Here is a 19,727-nt window from a genome sequence, read left to right on the forward strand (position 1 = left end):
TGCATATGCCTTGGATCTTGGTTCTGGAACTTAAAAGTCGCTTAAAAAGAAGCATTAAATGGCAGTATTGTGTGTGTGCAAGAGTGGTTCAGCTGTCTGCTAGGAAAGCTTTCTCATTGTGGTTAGTTCTGGGTTAGCTTGCCCCAGAGGATTACAGAATCTCCATAACTGGAGGCTTCTAACAAAGAGCAGACAAATGTGTCTCCGGAGTCAGGCAGGGACACACTGACAGGCCTATCCCGCAGGCCTCAGGGGAGCTGCTGCCCCAGGGCAGCCTGTCCAGGCCTCAGGGCTGTCTGGAAAATGGAAATTCACCTGCTCAGGTGGAGCAATTTGCACAGAACACCCGTGCTTATTATATTCATGTTCCTTCTCATCCTGCTCCAGCCTTAGGTCCCGTTCGCTCCCTCTCGTTCCAGGTGCCGCAGGCGTGTGCCGGCTGCTTTGCTCAGACCTGCACCAGGCTCACCTGGGGCCTTCAGCTGGGGAAAAGCATCCAGGAGGAGCGGCTGGGATGCTCCAGGCTGGCAGTCAGTGGAGAGCTGGACATGGTAGGAGCTGGTTGTGGGAGCAGAGTGCCTGGTGCAGGACATGATCCCTTCCAGCCTCATGCAGAGGCTGCTGTTCCATGTGGCTGCACTTCAGGGGTTCACTTTCTGGGAGAGGGAGAACCATTTGGCAGAATTCCACATTGAAGCTATTGGAAAACTATTTCATATTATTAGCCACACCACAGGTCAGAAGTATTAGTAACAGTCATTGAGTTTCCCCTTCTTTGTCCAGTTCAGGGGTAGGCATGATACTCAGGGTACTTTTAAACACTGCAGTCAGTTACATTTTATCTACTTCCAGAGTTGCAACGGAACCCTGTAATCTTTGTGATCCACACTTAATGAAATGGGCTAGAGAACTTTCAAGCAGGTATCTTTTTATTGTAGAAGAGTTTATATATTATATTAAATTTGGACTATATTCAAACATAAATGTACTTTAATTACATTAATAATTTAAACAATGTTTAAATAAAGCACCAAGTTAACTTGATTTAAATAACTGATTCAGTTTCCACACTGATTCCTACAAAATCCCGCTATTTTCATGCAGTGTTTGAAGAACTGGAGGCCAGAGCTGATTTCTTAGTACACACTAACTACAGTTCAAGTGCTCTGCACACAAGGGGAAAGTTAACAAAGTCTGAGACAGGCTGGGTTTTGAAGCAGAACTCCTACAAAAGGATTCAGATCTGAGCATGGACTGGGTTGCTGAGCTATTTTTCTACCTTCCATGTAAACTATTTCCACACATTCAAGTTATTTCAGTTTAGTTCTCTGTACTAACCTCTACATTATAGGAGAAACAGTTTTTACCTTGTAAATCAAGAAGCAGCTTTTACTTAGAAACAGCAGTGTTAAATTCCATGCCCCCAGCAAACTCAGCTAAATGCGATTCATTCAGTGTAATGTAGGCCCACTTTTATCTAAATAAGACCAAAAGAACCTGACAACATAGATACAGGAGATTTTATTTAACATTGTGTACAAAGAAAGGCTACAAATGCCTTAAGACATTTTTCCCCCAAATACAGTTCTTGGATCCCTTTTTCATATCACTTTTCTCAGAAAGTTAAAAAAAAAAATCCAGAATGACAATTTTTCCCTTCCCCCTTCTCTTTGGGCCTAAAGTGAGAGATGTTTAGCAGTATGGTTTCAACACCTTTCCATATTTAAACTATTAGGATTAAGTTTTCTTTCCTCAAAACTGAGCACTATGAGATACTGAAGCACTAGCAACACTAGCAGGATAAAATGTCAAAAACTGACTCCCTAACATGGTAGTGTTTAAAATAATGCCAACAGTATTAGTTCTGATGAAACCCAAAATTATCCAAACAATAAGTTGTTTTCTTCTACATCTGATAATTTAAGACTAATTATATAATTTAATTGTATTTATATTTAAATAAATAGTCTTAACTCCTTTCCTTCGAATTCTTCATGGATTATAAACACTTATACTAGAGATAAGGACAAACTACACAACTTACATAGGCAAGAGAAGGCTGAGTTGTTTTGGTTTTTTTTTTTTTTTTCTGGACAGACACAGAAAGGACAACATTTCAGTGTCCTCCTGTGAGATAATTTTTAAATCCACCATTTCATTGTGATGCTTTTCAGTTATCCCAATGCAACAATTCCTTACCACCTTTTTTCTACCTTGTTAATCACTTTAAGTACTCCTGAAACATTGGTCCCTGCACAGCTAAGTTTTATCCAGGATTCTCCAAGTTTTGTATGTGACTGTGAAACCCAAGACTTCTTTTAGGCTGTAAGAAGCAGTAAAGTAGGCAGGGAGTAGAAAAGGCTCTTGTAGAAAAATGACCTTTTGCTATAGCAACTTTCACATTACCATCTACTATATATGAAATAGGTTTTAATTATAGATTGGTTTTCAGCTATTTCTATAATCCCAAATTAGGACTGTCCCTGTTTCTCCCAAAATGTGACAAAGATAGAGAAATTTTGAGCTACTCTCGATCAGCATTTGATCCCTTGGTTGGGTGCAGTAAGAAGGAACTCACAGCTGCCTTCTGAGCCTCAGCAAACTGCCCCAGGGGAGATGGGAGAGCCCAAGCAGCAGCCAGGCCTCTGCTCACTGGTGGGCTGGACCGGCTCTGACCCTCGCTTGGGGTCATCTCCAGGAAGCTGCTGGAGTCTCCTTGCAAGCAGGAAGCTGTTTTGTACACAAGCCTGCCCTTTTGTACATGCACAGGGATATAAAATGCCGTGTGGTATAAATCATTCTGCAGGTTAGAGAAACAGCTCATCTGTAGAATGTCTCAGATTCTCAGAACATCCTACCATGGGGGAAAAGAACACAGCAGTTACACAAGCAAAAGCTCTAGTGCAAAATAACTTTCTCTCTTCTTGTGAACCATTTTTGACAAGGGGATTTGAACATGACTGTGATTAAGACAAAGCAGCAGAGCAAACACTTCTGCTAGGCTTGGGCATTCTGTAATTATATTAATTCCCAAATATGCTTGAACAGCTGTAAATAACAGAATTGTACTTAGCTCACAACACAGCCCTGCGTGAGCCCAGAACTTACAGTACTACCTAGTCCACTCTGCACAAGAAGACTGGAAATATTTAAATTATCTCCAGGGCTCTGCTCTAAACTGAACCTCTCTGTGTGGTAGTTGCCACAGTGCAGAAAGATGTGAAGTGGTTCTGTTGGGAAAGGAATGCTCTGTCTTACTGTGAGGTGAAATATGGCAGCTGGAAAAAAATTATGTAAAAACTGCTGCATGTTTTGCAGTGGTTGCTAGCAATGTCACTGTAAGATGGTAACACAAGAATCAACAGTGGAGGCAAACTAGGTAATTTAATAATTTTCTAATTCTCAACAAGAGTATTTATGAATTTGCTTGACCTAAGAGGCATAAATCTAATGATATGGTCATGGAAGGGAGACTCAAAACAACACATACACTCAGGTTTGCTTTGGTCCTACTGCCCCAACGCTTCTGTCATTACAGCTGTTGTGCCTTTTTATCCTTGCAGCCCAAAACCAGACTTCTAGCTTAAACAATAGTCCAACTTTGTGGTTCTAGGAGCCTTTTTCTTCCTTGTGGTGGTTCACCTATGTTAACATACAGGTGCTACAGCTGCTGCCTCAGGGGGAAATGGTAGAGAGCAAGTGGTAAGCTTTGCTTTCTTAGCACTGAACTGTGAATGTTCACTAGCAAGAAAGAGGGGTTGCAGCACATAAGAATTGTGAGGCTGCTGAAGCTAAATTCCTGGCATTCCCATGTTCATGTTTATTTATTGGCAAGAGAGCCTTTGCTCAGTTATCGAGGGCATGAGCCACCTTCCGTAACTCAAAATGAGAGCCTCATCTAGTCCCAAGCAATGTGGCCTTGAGCAATTCTTAAGTTTGCTTCCCTTTCCCATGTGTGATGGTTTCATTCCCTAATGATTGTTAAGGAACAGTCTATTAACTATAAGTGCTTCCTTTATAGCTTCTGTTGATTTTAAGGGCAATCCATAGATTTAATTCTATTCAATTAGAAAGCTCACAGAACACACATGAACATTTATTTCATCCTAGTTCAGAATGGAGAATTGCTAATACTAGTCCAAGGCTCCAGTATCTCAGTTGTACAGGCCCTGTGTTAAAGAAACAGAATGGAACCATTTTTACTTTTCACTAATAGTAGTAGGACAGTGTTAGCAAAGTCTACAAAGAAAAACATCCCTGGAGTAGAAAATTAAGAGGGTGTAAACAAGTGACTAGCTACAAGAATTTGATTAATTTGATTGTATCTAGGAACTGCCCTTTCAGATTTTTCTTCTTCAAGGAACAGAAGTAAATCCCCCCTCAAGTTCCTGCACAAATGTATTGGTCTTCTGTTATTACAAGTCCTTGTCATCTTGAATTAAAGTAAAAAGAGAAAGGGGAAGTTTTTTTCTTAAAACATTTCCCATTTTATACTAAAATTTCCATAAGAAGAATGCCACACCTGTTAAAGTTATCACAGTAGGTGACCAAGCAGTGAAACAAAAAGATTACCTAGTGAGGAATCAGAGAAAGTTGGGGTTTTGCCATCAGACTTTAAACATGTTTAAAACCACATTGGTCAGTTTACATTTTATACACCCTTGAAAGAACAGCACATTAAGATAAATTAATACATTGTGATGCCTTTCAGTGTTACACAGTGACAAACTAAACTGGAGATCCAGGTCTGCCTTAAGGAACAGTCCATTTGTTTAAATAAACTCATAGAAAACTAACAGGAACAACCATAAAAGAGTTTTAAACAGGTAAAATTAATAAATTGTAAAAATCCTGCACCTCCCATAAATATCCTCTGTGGTTCCACCACCTCATGGCCAACACCGCGAGGGCCGGATGATTCCGCGTGTGCGCGACGACGGCCAGAGCCGAGGCGGGCAGTGGGCACCGGCAAGGACGGGCACCCCACTGCTGGATTTTGCCTTAGCTATACACTGAAAAATAGCAGCATTAAAATACAGCCTGAAATAGCTTAGCTACTACCTCAACTTGTTAAAAATGTGCAAGAATAAAGAACACCAGCAGCATTTGAATGGATGTATTTCAATTTGGTTTCTGACACTTCCCTCCCATACAAAGCATACACAAACACAAAGCTGACTCTTGAGCTCGTAACTGTAATTTCTTGTCCATCTTTGAAAACTTTTCCCTTCATTTACTTAACTTTAAAAAATTTTACTTAAAAACCTTTTCAGTGTTAAAAAAACCCACAAGAATTTTAAGGTAGTTTCTATATGCCAAAAAACTGATGCTTATTCCTCTCCTTAAGCTGGAGAGACACAGACTATCCTAATCACCTGAATTTCCTTAGCTGAAAATTTAAACATTTCAGATTCCTGTTCCTGAAAGTGACACTTGTAAAAAAGTCTCTCCAATACATTAGAAACTGAAGGAGCAAAATCTCCCAGTGCATACATAAAGGGCAACTTTTTGCTAGTTTGCTCTTGTGTTGTTTACATTGTATCTTTTAACTTAGAAAATTAAAGAGTTCAGTTTTCTGACACAACTCACAAGGGATAAGAGGAGAAATCAGAAGGCCTTTTCTAAAGCCAAGTTTTGCATTTCCCTTTTTGTTTAAGTATGATAAGGCTTATTAAAAAAATAAAATGAAAATAAAACCCAAAACACAAAAAAAACCCTCCAAACAAACAAAAAACCCCAACCAAAATCCCTGGGAAAAAAAAACCCATAAAAGCCTTTTTGGAAATACTTAATTTCTGAAAACATAAGACTATTGAAAAAAATTAATTGCAAAATCAAAGGAAATTCAAGAAATCAATTCTCGTATTTCAAATCAGTCCATTATTTTATCATCAGCAATAAGATCCACTATCTTTTCCAGCCCAAAATTACCAGCTTTGGGGAAAACATATTCATACTTAACAGAAATAATTAATGGGTTAAGTTAAATTAACTTTTTTCCCTGATCCACATGCCTGCATGTTAGATAACATTTCATTAGAACTGAGCATTGTAATGAGAGACTGACAGCAACAACCTGTCACAGTAACCAAAGCAAAAGCAATTTTCTCATGGTTACATATTATAGATCAGTAATCTAATATTAAAATTAACTTCCTATATAAATAAAAAATAAAAAGTTGGGCAAAAGTAAATTGGCACAGTCATTATGGTATTACTTTCCAGTTTCAACACTGCAAGGAGCAGCCACAGATTCCAAACACCAAAGGAAAAGGCCATCACCCAGCACCAGGTGTAGCTAGGGTTTTCTCGCTTTTCCATGAAGTCATCAGCAGTGCTCCTGCCTCAGCTCCATCCCCCCGAGTGGGAGCAGGCAGGAGTGCAAGGATTGCTGTAGAGCTCCTGGGGAAAAGGGAGAACAAATACAGAGGAACAAACACAGAGAATGCTTTACTGCTCTGCACGACATGGCTCAAGTCAATGGTTTTTCAGGATTGTGACCAATTTTTACCTTCAAACAGGCAAAAAACAAATCTAAAAATTTTAAAAAATCAAAATCTTAAGCCTTCAAGTTTCCTTGCCTTCATTCCCTCCCTCCCCCAAAAAGCACCTCCTACTACAGACAGTTTTTCTTTTTTGCAGGTTCAGAAGTTGGAATGTTGTGGAAATACATACAAGAGAGAAGGAATTTCTAGTTGTACATTACATTACAAAGAGGTTTGCTCCCAGACCTAAGGAGGGAGGGATACTAAGCAATATTAAATTCCTATAAGAATCCTTACAAAGCATGCAAAATATTGATATACTCACAAAATTGAAATTTATATTTGTTCCTTTCTGATTTCGCAACTTCACAGTACAATAATTTCTAATATTCTGCAGCAGTCAGAATTACAGTGACTACAAAATAATTTCCCTTTAATTTTTTTCTATTTGCTTGAAACACTCCTTTGCTATTTTTTTAAATTGAGAGTTTGCAGATGACCCATCAGAAAATGCACAATTCAGCACAAGAGGAGTTGCTTTCTGTGTCATTTTTCCCTGCAAATGATGTAGACAACCTGATCCTAGCAATCTTTCAACATCTGTCCCTCCCTCCCCTTTTTGTGCCAATTCCTTCCCTTGTCTTCCAGCTGTACTTCTTGCCAGGATGATGATGGACAGATGCCACTAAAAGGATGCTGCATAGCTGGGTAGGAGTAGCAGGGGCTGGAATAGTTTAGGACAATGGCATCGATCCCACCCCCAGGATGTTTGGCACAACTCTTCAGAGCCAGAATGCTGGCTCTGGATACCAGCAATTTGATTCTGCAGTTTCAATTCCCTGGACAAATACTGCTGCCTTTCCAACCCTGTAGCTTCAACTGATTTAGGGAGGGAAATACAAAATTGGTGTTTGGCCAGACCTTTTGTACTGCTAGATGGAGTTCTACAGAAATTTCTCCACTGCTCTTAATTAAAACAGAGTTGGAATTTCTGGAGAATCCACAATGCATGCTACTTGCTAGATTGTCCAAAAAGTACATTCTGGCATTTTTTCAGAGCGTTTGTATCTATCAGAAAAAGACTCTTGTAGAAACAATGTACAAAGCCTCCAAAAATTCAAGTATCAAAAAAAAAAAGATGTTCTGATAAAAAGTCTGGAGTAAGCAGCCAGCCAAACTGAGAGCCATTGATTTTTTTTAAATCCATAAATTCTTCAATTACTTTTCAGAAATAATGTGTTTTCTTTGGAGTGTTGGGTATTAAGTCTTCCTAATTAATTTTCATTAAGTTTGGTGGGGTCTAAGGAATTTAGCAATCCTTCCTGGATACCAGTGCCCTGCTTTTATAAGTAAACAAACAACAGAATCACTAACTGTTATTCTCCCTGCCTCTCTTTAATTTGCTGTATTTATTTCTTAAATTTTATTGAGTCTGTCTCAACCCAACAAAACCCATCAGAAGTGCAACATAGGCAAGAGCAGGGCATCTCCTTCCCTGGGGTGTACAAACATTTCTATGGGAAAGGCTGGGTGAGCCAAAAAAACCATACAAACAAAATAAAAAAAGCCAGCCCCAACCAGACAACAGTTCTAGCTGTACATAAAACTCTTTGATTTCTTTAGAACCATATTCAAATCAAGACTTGAATTTCTGTGGAGAGAATTTTAGATCCCAGACCCTTCTCTTCTCCTTCCTCTTTGCAAAGCAATGCTATTTTTTGTGGCCTCAAACAGTACTTGAAAAACAGCAGTTATTAAAGACACAGTTGTGATATATCATTTAACGCCCCCTCTTCCAAAAAGAGGTGTCCTATCAAGTGGTCCAGTAGAAATCTTGAAGTTTCTTTATGATAAATTAAATCCACAAAATGAGGAATACCTTCTGTCACATTCCTAGCAAGAATAATCACCACATTCTGTGGTGCATTTGTCCAAGTGTCTATTGCTCCTTCTAGTGGAGACTCTGCACAGCTCCATCTCCGGTTAGTTCTGGTTCTACCAGCACAAGGAGGTTTTTCTCCATTCTCTCCAGCTTGTCTCCCGGTTAACAAACTGCAGAAGCACTGAGGGCCAGAATTCCCCAGCACAGGAACAGGTCAGTCCAAGGACACACCAGTCATCTTTTTCCCAGGGTGACAGAGTTATGCCAAAAGCAGTTTGTGTCCCGTTGGTACCGCAGGCACCTACACCTCTGTAGAAAAGAGAATGCTTTGCCTCTTGCTGTCTGGGGTAGGAATAGTCTCTAGCTGCAGGAAGTACAGAAGAACTTGAACCTGGAAAGAGAAATGACAAGGTAATACTAAAGCCCTGTAAAAATTCATTCTCATCCTGGCTATGTGAGAGCTGGTGATACAGCTCTCTCTGGGACACCTAGCAGCAGTGTATTTAATATGCTGGATAACAGCAGTAAATAGTAGAACTTGACATGGTTCAGAGAAATTATTTTTATATTCCAGGTGGAAAAATTGTGCTGGTACTTCCAGCACTGAAGAAATTAAATCTAGAATTTGCCATTACTCAATGGAGAAATACAAACCGGTCTGACTCAGTGACACAGGCTCTGTGCTCTGCCTTCAAAGGCAGCAGTGGCCAAAGAATTTTGTTGTGCATCAGTGAAGATGGTTTAAGTACTGAGGAGCATTGTGGAAACACTGCCAATTCTTTTGTCCCAGGCCAGCAGCATGGTGCTGGGACACAGCTCCCCAAAAGCTCTTCCCATGCACAAGCACACACAGGATGCACACACACAGACATTCCTTCATGAAAAGCCATATTTGTACAGATGCAAATTGACTGCCTGAAGGAACACTGTTCTAAAATAACTAAAATGTCTGTGCGAGGGCAAAAGTTGTTTTATGTTTACCAAGAAAATGACCATGAAAACCCGGGGGTGGGGTCACTGAGCCAGGCCTGCCATAGGACTGTGCTTTCCCAGAAAGTGTCTTCACAAGATGGAACGGCACATTCAGGATTTTACCTGGGACATGACTTCTAGTGACCAGCTGTCAGTCATTGTGATGGGCTGGGTTGGGTTAGCAGGGATTTTACTGTCCTTCTCTGAAGGTCTGAGCAGTGTTGGTCCGAAGACAGTGGCAAGATTATGCAGGGACATCTTGTTGATGCTTTCCCTCTCAGCAACCCTGGGAGAAGAAACAACACACAAGACAGACCTTCATAAATATCTGAGTTTTATAAATGAGAAACCAAGGCACAAAGTTTAAAAAATTTGCCCAAGGGCAGAAACGTCTGGAGCAGAAACACAATTAAAGCCCAGATTTCCGGGATTTTAATCCAGAATCTCAATCACAAGATGATCTTTCATGTCTCCAGGGACAGTCTGTGGTATATACAACATACTTATGCAAATCAACACATTGGGCAAACATTAAGCCAGCTTATTGCATTAATGTCAAATGTATGGCAATAGTTTTTCAGAGGTACAACCATATTACAAAGACATATACAAAATCAGAAATACTTGACTACAAAAGGAACTGACAACTGCAGATAGGCAAAGTGCTGGAATTAAAAAAATAGATCATACTGGATTTCGGACACCTTCTGAGACAGGGTTCCCTAGACCTTAAATAGTGGTAAATCATCATGGTTCATACAGAAACCTTTCTGGTCTGTGTATACAGATGCAGGTGCAGTCTCAGCGACCCTGCAGCAGAAATTTGCATTTGCAATAGATAAGCCCTGACTCTTTTTTTACTCCTTTCCTCCAGTTCTAATCCTTTTTCAGTATGAGTGGAAATGGAATTCAGGATTTACTACCTCACTAAGTGAGTATGAGACAATAGTTATCTGATGAGCATTCACAGCAGATCAGCAAATACTTCTTCATTTCTGTGATTCAGCAGGTATTTAAAGAAAAGGCTCCACTTTTCAAAATAACTGATGCTTTACACATTAAATGTGTTTCTGAAGGAACTACATATTACCTTTTTAAATGGTCCAGAAGGAAAAGGAATGTCACAAGGTTGGGTTCTGGAAGTGATAGCAACAGATTCAACATACAGCTCTCCTTTGCAACAGGATCTGAAAGTGCTACAGGACAGAGAACGAGACATCACCACAGGCAGCGAGCACGAATCTGACTGAACCACGTCCCAGAACAGCCAATACAGATGGTCCCAAAAGGTCTGTGACTACATCATTATAGGCTGGAAGGTCAGAGTTGCACATCAATACCCCCAGCATCTCATTCCTTCATTTCACAAATGCATTAAGAATCCTTTTCTCTCTCTTTCAAAGCAGTTCAAGTGCTTTGAGGCTTTCAATCATTTATGTTTTTCTCTGCATCACAGTAAGATGAGGTACATACCCCCCTCCCCTCCAAAGGGGGCTTCCCTGAAGCCTGCCTGGGCAGTGAGTGTGCAGGGCCCCAGCAGACAGGCTGGCATTCTGTTCTCAACCTGTCCTTCAGAAACCTGGGCTTTTGCAGTTTGCAGAACATCATGGCACGTGCCCATACTGCACCACGTGGGAAGGCAATGCCATTCTGAGCTCCATTCCACTCCCTTCACAGCTTGTTCCAGCCTTTGTCCAACACTATAAATATGCGTTTTATGATGCTTTAAAGCAGCCTCCTACAGAAGAGTCTCCATTACCAAGGGTTCCTTGTGCTGCACCTACCGATGCCTTCAGCAAAGTTGGGGTACAGTTCGTCTGTGAAGAGGGGCTCCGGCAGCTCCCGGAAGTACAGTTTGAGGGTGCCTGCAATGGCATTAACGTCCATCTCACTCATCATCACTGACACATCCTTGTTATCTGCAAGAAGGGAGAGTAGAGGAAGGGTAAAGGAACTGCTGGCCTTGCATTCCTTCTTTTCCTCGCTTTGGGTCTGTTTGTCTTTCATCTCTGCCCAAATAGCTGGGAGTTTTCCTGTTTACATTTCTCCGATTAAATGAGCAACCTTCCAGCTGAGAAGCACTGTACAAATGACTGCAAACACTTCATTGCTTTACGTCAAGGCAGGGAACCTCACCCTCTCAGGGCTAGCTGTGCTGTGCCAGCAGACCTGGCCTGATCTGAACAAGCCCCACTTGACTGTATTTATATGCATTTCAACTTTTATTACTGACAGCAGTTGTTGTTCCAATTCCCTGCCTCTAACAGCTCAGACTAAGAGACTCTGAGATTCTCTAACTCCCCACTAAGTGTAGCTAAGGCAATTCAGGGCTTATATTTCCATTTTGTTACTATTAAGAACAACAAAACCAGCCCCTCTCCCAGAATTAAACACCAACTAGCATTGGCTTCATAAAGCAGTGTAAGCCAGCGTTTAACAGAAATGAAAAAAGATGTTTTTCAAACTGTGAAAGACCCTTACTTCCACTAGCAGTGATTCATCAGTGGTTTTTGATATCTTAGGCTCATTGAAAAGAAAACACAAGAAGGAAATTTCACTAGAAACTGAAGGAAAAGTGCATGGAGGGTGAATTTTGGTGTCTGGCCCAGATCTTGTGACTGATGGAATGTGGCTTGAACAGTTCTTGGACCATCACATGGAAGCTGGAAGTAAGAAAAAATTTCACTTTCTGTACCTCAGCAATTTGGAGACATTTCACCTGCCTGATCTCAGGTGCATTTTGTGACATAGAGGCCACTCTTTTAAACGTAGCACCAGTAAGGAGCCTTTTTCTGCTCAAGATCAAAGGCAGCTTTGCAAAGGTTGCTCAAAGTGATCTATTTTCTAAGCCTGCACATCAGTCCAGATGGAGGTAGGGTGAGAAGCCCTGACCACCCAACCCCAGTTTCATAAATACTCCTCCTAGTTCTAAGGAACACTGGCTTTCACAAAACATTATTTATTTTAAGGGCTTCTATTAATTTGGACATCTCACAACAGTGAAGAAATTATGACTTCTGATTGCTGATGTTTTCCCCCAGAGAGGTGTCTGCCATTTAAAAAGATTTGGCAAGGCAGGTAAAGCCATCATTTTGCATCTGCTTGGAAGAATTAAAAAAGTATCCATCTTGTTGTATGTCTTGGGTTATATCAGTAAATAAAATATGCAGCTAGGGTTAAAATTGTTTTCCTTGAGTGAGAATCTTTACTTCTTAATGCTTCTTGGGCAACATAAGATTAAAAATAGCACAGCCACCTGACAGGGAGCTCAGGCAGGTTCTCAGAGAGCAAAGGGAAAAATCAGACCCAAATACTTACTGACATCAAAGGCAGCTTTCAAAGCCTGGATGTCGGTTGCAACCCCAGAGACGCGGTAGATCCCCACCTCCTCCATCCCGCGCCGCTCGATCTCCTCCACGCACTGCCGCACGATGTACGGCACCTTCGACCTCTCTCTCCTGAAGAAAGCCAGACAGAAGAGTTCAGTTCAGCCCAGGCCCTCCGTGCCTGTTCCCCAGCCAGCCAGGACGGCCACAAGCATTTTCCTGTGCAAACCTCTTCTGGAAAATGGGGTGAGAGGAAGTCTGACAGGCAGTCAGGAGCGAGCTGAAGAGCTCCTTTTAAAACTGGAGAGGGTTTTCTGACTGTCTCAGCCTTGCTCTGGCTGTTCTGCAGCCTCCCTGAGCACTTGAGCTCTTGGCCAGGTCCCAGTGCCCTCAGAGCCTACGAACTCTGCCCAGGTAATCAGAGGATTCCCAAACAGCCCTTGGATACATGGCAACTCTGTTGCTTTCAAACTGATGCAATACCATGGGGAGGAAATACCACATTTCCCAAACCATACAACAGAACAAACAGATTTCTGCTGGCAAATGATTCATGACAAAAGATCAGGGGTTAAAATAATACAATGGGATCCAAAGACCTTGAACATTTTTGATTATGGAAAGGAAACATCACTGTTCAGTGGCTCTGGAAATTTGTGACCATGTCAGCTAACTATAGAGAAGGCAAGTGCAAGGGGGATTTCCGGAATTCAGAAGATAGGCTGTCAGTAAATAGCCTGTGTGCACGTTGGATTTTATCTCTGCAAAAATGAAGCTCAGAGATTGTAAAGCATCTCCTGTCTGCAGCCACATCTACACTCCTACACTAATGGAACAGGCTGGACTGCCAAACCCCTGAGGGGGACACAGGCAAGTGCACCCCACTGGCCAGCTGTCTTCCTGAAACACAAGAAATGTGTTTCAAACGGGGAGAAATGTGACCCATCAGCTCACTTGGTGACAATAGCAATCTTGACCCCAAACACGCCCGTCTGCTTGCGGGATGGCATCCTTTTCAGGCTGAACTCCCGACTGGTGAACTTCACTGACAGCTTCACTTCCACCTGAACCAAAGAGAACAGCTGTTACTTTTTAAACATTTTCTTTTTTTTTTTTCATGCTGCAATGAAGAGCAAAGAAATAAAGCCCACAGGAGGTACAGAAGCAGAGCTAATTTCTGTTTGCCACACTTACCCCATTCATTGAGATGACTGTGCGCTGCCAATCTTTGTCCTGCAGTGCCTGTGGGTCCAGCTGGAAAACAGAAGTTACCCATGAGCTAGGAACAGACTTCAGAGAAACCAGCTAGCCTGGAAGGCTTCTGCAAGTCAGCAGAGCAAAATCACTTTTACCTTGTTTATTTCTTTTCCATAGAAAACCCCACACTCCAAAGTTACCCTGGTTTCAGGGAAACCAGGCTTTGGATATTGTGCAGTTCTCTAAACAGAGCTGATGAGGGGCTAATGAGGGTTCATACACATGGAAAAACCAGCAATATGAGAGCAGTGTCTGCTCAACAATAAAGGCAACCTCAGGGAGCACAACTAACGTTTGAATCTGCTGATAAATCATGGAAAGTTGTCCTTCAAACAGCCTATTCCTTTTCATTTCCATTTGAGCATAGAGGCAGGAAGAAGACCAGGCCCTGCTATTGCAAACACTCATTAAACAGAAACAAGTTCCAATCTCTCAATGTCAGCTTTGCTTGATCTCTTGAGTGGACAGTTGTGAGGCTGGGGAGCAGCTGACTCAAGTGTTAGAATGTCACCCAGTAATTCCACTACTGCCTCGGGAGAGCCCAAACACATCCGAAGGGCTGAGGAGTGGCACTCAGCTTCAGGGAGACTGGCAAGAGAGAGGAGGAGCTGTCTCCCTGGGGGTTTGATCTGCCATTGGAACCAGCCAAAGCAAGAATTCAGTGCCTCCTGAGACAGCTTGGCTCTTGAACACAGAGGCACAGTAAGACCAGGAGGAGGCAACTGCAGCAAACTCTGTTTTGAGTTTGCTGCTGTCAGCAAACAGGCAGTCATAACCAGAGCTGCTTTGCAGCACAGCTCCCCCCTCCCACAGAGCCCCATGCAGGGCCAGAGAGCTCTGGCAGGGGAGGGAAATGCTGAAACAATGGCAGCTGCAGGAAATTCTGGGAGAGCTTAGACATGGTCATGGTCGCACTCAGATCATCAACAGAGCAGCGCAGTGCTGCTGACAGCTACAGAGACAAGCCCCCACCTTAACCTTCCCCACTCCCCAAAGAAAGGCAAGCACAGAGAGCAAAGTTCCTCCCTGCTTCCTCCCACTGCAGAGACCACAAGCAGCAACAGAACAAGCGAGGCCAACCTTATCCCTGCGCGCTCTGTTACGGATGTGAGCCCACAGCGGGATGATGCCAGCACACACATGCTTCCCTGTTGAATTGGACCGGCTCCTGTAGGTGCAACGCTGGCAGAAATTCCTGAAGAGCCCTTGCAAGGAATTGTCAGTAACCTGCAGCTCCCACATTATGGGACTGTGCAAAGGTCCAGGGGGCCGATGGGCAGCAGTGCTTGGCTCCAGTGCCTCAGTGACCCCAAACACAGGACTGCTCGCCAAGGGGGTTCGCTTTTAACTCCGCAGAACAGATCCGCCCCGCCTGTGGGGCTGGCCAAGGGCCCTACAAGCTGGCCAGTTTCTAGGCTGTTCTACCCTGAACTTCCGTGCTGGAAGTTTGATTTCTTTCAACAACGGAATTCTTTCCCAGAATCAAGAGGAAACCATTTCTGAAGTGTCTGGTTTCCTATGAGGAGTAACCATGCTAAGTATTCCTGAAAGCTTGATCTCCAGCTCTGAGGAGTCATCTGGTTAAGCTGCCAAAATGGCCCTGCTGATAGACACAGTCACACAGTCACAGCCAATCCTCTTGCTGGGAACCAGTTTTCCATACACTTTTAGAACAGAGTCACTGAGTGTATTATTTATAGCAGGGAGTTATATTATTTATAGTTTAAAACTAAAGGGGAAAGAGGGTTTGAATATTTGCCAAAAACTTTAGAGGAAGAGTCCAGCAGAATCCAGTTGTAGTTTATTTAAGCTAAGAGGTATTATTGTGTATGTCTCAGTAATGACCAGGGAATTCCTGCCACGGCACAAAACAAAATCAAGTAAATAGCTGTTAAAAAATATGAGTCAAACACCATCCTGCTCTGTCTCAAGAGTAATTTTGGCACTGCTGCAAAGAACAAGCAGAAGCAGAGTGCTGGAGCTGAGAATTTGCAGACTTTTCCTTGCTGGAGCTGAGAGCTCACAGAGATGTTTCCTTGCTGGATAACTGCTGGGGCTGAGCCAGGAGCACAAGTAAACCTCCATGTACCTGCTGCTGCCTCTTGCTCCCTTGTTTCTGAACTCTCCTGCAGAGCTGGCAGGACCCCTGCACTCCCTCCTACTGTTAGACTCCTGCTGGAGAATGCCTTGTACTGAATGGGGACAGCCAGGGAGAACAGGCACCAGGGCTGGCTGACCCAGCCAACCCTGCATAAATCACTGGTAATAACAACAGTAATTAAGGGGAAAAAAAACCCAAACTCCTCCAAGGTGTTTTTTAAATAACAAAGCAAAATGATGGAAGCTATTAAAGGAGCAAAGCTTGAATAAACACTCAGCAACACTGAGACAGGAAGATCAGGTCTAACAGTCTGATAAGTCACAGCAGGACATAACAGAGTCAACAGGAAACCAAGAACTGTCACTGGGATTTCAATCAAGCTTCAGTCGTGGTCCCAAGTGATGACTGATCTTCTGAGGCCAGCAAGAGCAACAGAGGGAAAGGGCAGCTAGAGCAGGCAGGGAGAGAGCACACTGAGGACAATGAGCTAGCAAGAGTGGTGCTCCAACACAGAGGACAAATGGGGCCATGCAGTCTTCTGGCCTGATTTGGAGATCAGTGACCTGAAAGAAGGAACACTGAGTAGAAAAATGCAATCCACAGCCAGCATGGCAAAGGGAGGCAGCTCTGAGCAAGCTGTGCCAGCTCAAGCAGGGGAGGCACTGTGCAGCTCCTGCCTCTGCATTTGACAGTGGAATTTACTGCTCCTCTACACAGCTCCTCCAGACAGTTCCTTGGTTTGAGTGACCTGCCCCATCTCTGCTGAAGCAGAGCCACTGTGCTGTTTCCATGCTCTGTGCAAATAGGACAGACCTGCTAAAACCCTCACAGAGTGCACTGCATGGGCTTCTTTGCACAGTCCCCACCAAAAGCTCATGCTGAACAGGAAAATACAAACCAACCCACTCTGCCTGTTTGCTGCTTCCTCCAGCCCCCTTGTGGCCTTTGGTATTTGCAGTGGCAAGCTACGGCCCCAAATTCACTAATGAATCAAGCCAATATCTCTCTGTATCCTGCCCAAAACACAGCAGAACAAAACAGCTCAGCACCACAGGGGTTACTGAGTACAGGTCTCTGGTCCTTGTAGCAGCTCAGCTGAATTCAGACAGGGCACAGCAGTCAGCAAAGGCTGAGAGTGCACAGCAGTGTGGTGAGAACCTGGAGAAAGACAAACTGAGGATGCTTCTCAAGCAAATGCAAGCCAGGCACTAGGAAGGGTGTTTATGCTCTGCCCTAGGAAACCACTACAGAGAGCTTGATTATGATTTCCTTTCCCCCAGAGAGAAAAGAAAACATGCAGAAGGAGAGAAAAACAAAGAAGCCTCAGTGGAAATGAAAGACCATGGACTGTGGAACATTAAGGTTAGTGTGTTTTATGTATTCATTCACATTACTTCTTCCCTTTATTAAATTTCCCGGGCAACTTTACACTCCATCAATTTTGAACTGTAACTAATGTGACATACATGTTATCAGAGTCTCACTGCTGCTGGGAACTCCCAGTCCTGCCATAATCCCATTCTTCTCACAGCTCCCCACTGACAGGTTAATCTTTTCCACCATCCCCCTTTAGCCATGACCCGTTGCCTTCCTCATTTCCCCCCTATTTTCATTGCTGGGACAATGTTCTGCTTCAGCAAACTGTTTAAACAAGCTTGAGTGAATAAAAGGTTTCCAAGTTAACATCTGGGAGGTACAGCATGGGACACTCTGGTTTACATGGAAAACAACCTAATGCCTGAAATAGCCATGGGCACTGCTATGAGACATCCCAGATAATTCAGATAAGAGTGATTGTTCTGCAAGGCAACAGAGGAATGGTGCTGCTGCACAGAATGAGTGACCTAAGGTCACATCCTCCCTGATTTTTCAGCACTGCTGTGAGGGAGAAGGAAATATTTAGGTTGAGCTGATCATCCAGAAAAAGAAAACAGCAAAGGAAACGGCATTTCTAGGAGGCACCAGTGGGAGGAGCTGGATCGCAGGGTGAAGTATCACTGCACTCACAGTTCCCACGGCCAGGCTGGTCCTGCTGACAAATGTGCCCACCTGGTACAGTCTCAATGCCAAACAAAAGGCTGCTGCACTGCAAACACGGGGATGTGCCTGCCACATGAAGTGCAAAATTCAAGAAGCCAAAGGGCCAGCCAAGTGCCAAAGATGGACTGCAAGGTAACAACAGAAAGAAAAGCCCAGGGTGCTCACAATGAGAGGGGCTTATGCCCAGAGCTGAACTAAGCCTCACATTTCCTCCCATCGTGTGATCTCCATTCTGTCCTCCTCCAGCAATTTCAGTTTCACAGTGTACTCACGAATAGTATTTCTCATGCCTGAGGTGCACAGAAGCCCCAAGCCATGTGTGCCAGTCAGTTCAACACTGCACACCCAGCACTGCTGTGCCCAGGTCAGGTGAGGACTTCACTCCTACATTTACAGGAGGTTCTCCTACACTAAAACCTCATGGGTTTTAGTGTAGATAAAAGAGATAAAAAACTTGAAGATTGGCAAGAAAGAAGCAGCTCTGGTATCTGGCTGTAAAGACAGATGAATAAAATATTCCATAGGAAAAGAAAATATGAGCAATGGGAGCTATTAAAACTGCTTCCCATTCCTGGAAACTTGTGACATGGACCAATTTCCAGCCTTCCTTCCTTCACTGCCATAATGTAACGGAGAGATTTAATAAACATTTTTACAGCCAAAACAGTCCTAGTCTCCTTGATTGTCTTCATCACTGAGGCTCAGTATTTGGTGAGTCAGAATTCCCAGTAGTGGGAAGTTGAATATTTACAATAAGGCATGGCTTAACAATACACTGCAATTTGGCCAACAGAGAAACTTCTCTGTTTTTATCAACAGGAGGATGCAGACACGACTCTTCATGTTCCCAGAGTTTTTAACTAAAAGGAATTTATGAAACAAAAACCCTCACCCAACCTCACAGACCTTTAGACAGACAGACTTGGGCTGAATAATGACAGTGCAACAGCAATCGGAAACCCAGGATAAACTACAAACTCTAAGGTAAACAAAATTTGATATAAAAGCACCTGGGAGAACAGCCAACCTTCAGGCTGTAATCAGATTTTATTGTTGCATTATGGTTTCTTAACAGAGAAATAGTGTTAACTTCAAAAATAGAACTAAACCAAAATCAAAACCTTTAATAATTTTTATCAATCCAAAATCTTACCAGATATTAATATGAGTTTTCTTTGATTCAATAGTGTTCGAAATCCATGATGAGACAGAAATCACTGAAAATTAAGGAGTTATTCTGGCAATTCATCAAGATTCTTTATAAATTGCAAAGGGGATTTACAGAAAACAAGAGAGCTTTTGCAGTGTCTTTTATGAGACAACAGAATGCAACATTTGTACATTGATTGAAAACATTTTAATTGATTTTTTTAACCTTCCCACTGTCTAGGTTTCTCTAAAAGAATCAAGATGCAATTAATATTTAATTGCCATCAAAGAATATTTTTATTTACTTAAGTATAAAATATATTTACAAAAATATACAATTGCTTTGCATAAAAATGCCCACAGCTGTGAGAAGAAAAAAAATTGCCAAAAACTTAAAATATTTTATTTGGTGTTTTTTAAAAAATCTTTCTATGTAACATATTTGTAGAATTTATCAGGTCAGTGATTTCAGGGTTCTCTGTTATGAGCACATAAATCTCCAGGGCATTTCAGGG

At 42.5% G+C, this 19,727-nt stretch overlaps 1 protein-coding gene across 1 annotated transcript in view; it reads right to left on the reverse strand.

The window, feature by feature from the left end:
• Positions 1-911: 911 nt before the first annotated feature.
• BCR (BCR activator of RhoGEF and GTPase) overlaps positions 912-19,727 on the reverse strand; it is a 99,819-nt gene continuing 81,003 nt past the window's right edge. The window contains exons 17-23 of the mRNA XM_021549904.3: positions 13,860-13,919; positions 13,620-13,729; positions 12,658-12,797; positions 11,124-11,258; positions 10,430-10,535; positions 9,463-9,625; positions 912-8,758 (exon numbers count right to left, since the gene is read on the reverse strand). Coding sequence (XP_021405579.1) covers positions 8,669-8,758; positions 9,463-9,625; positions 10,430-10,535; positions 11,124-11,258; positions 12,658-12,797; positions 13,620-13,729; positions 13,860-13,919 — 804 coding nt within the window. The 3' untranslated portion in view covers positions 912-8,668. The remainder of the gene's footprint in view (positions 8,759-9,462; positions 9,626-10,429; positions 10,536-11,123; positions 11,259-12,657; positions 12,798-13,619; positions 13,730-13,859; positions 13,920-19,727) is intronic.

This window comes from Lonchura striata, chromosome 18 (assembly GCF_046129695.1).
Source record: "Lonchura striata isolate bLonStr1 chromosome 18, bLonStr1.mat, whole genome shotgun sequence".
Lineage (NCBI taxonomy): Eukaryota > Metazoa > Chordata > Aves > Passeriformes > Estrildidae > Lonchura > Lonchura striata.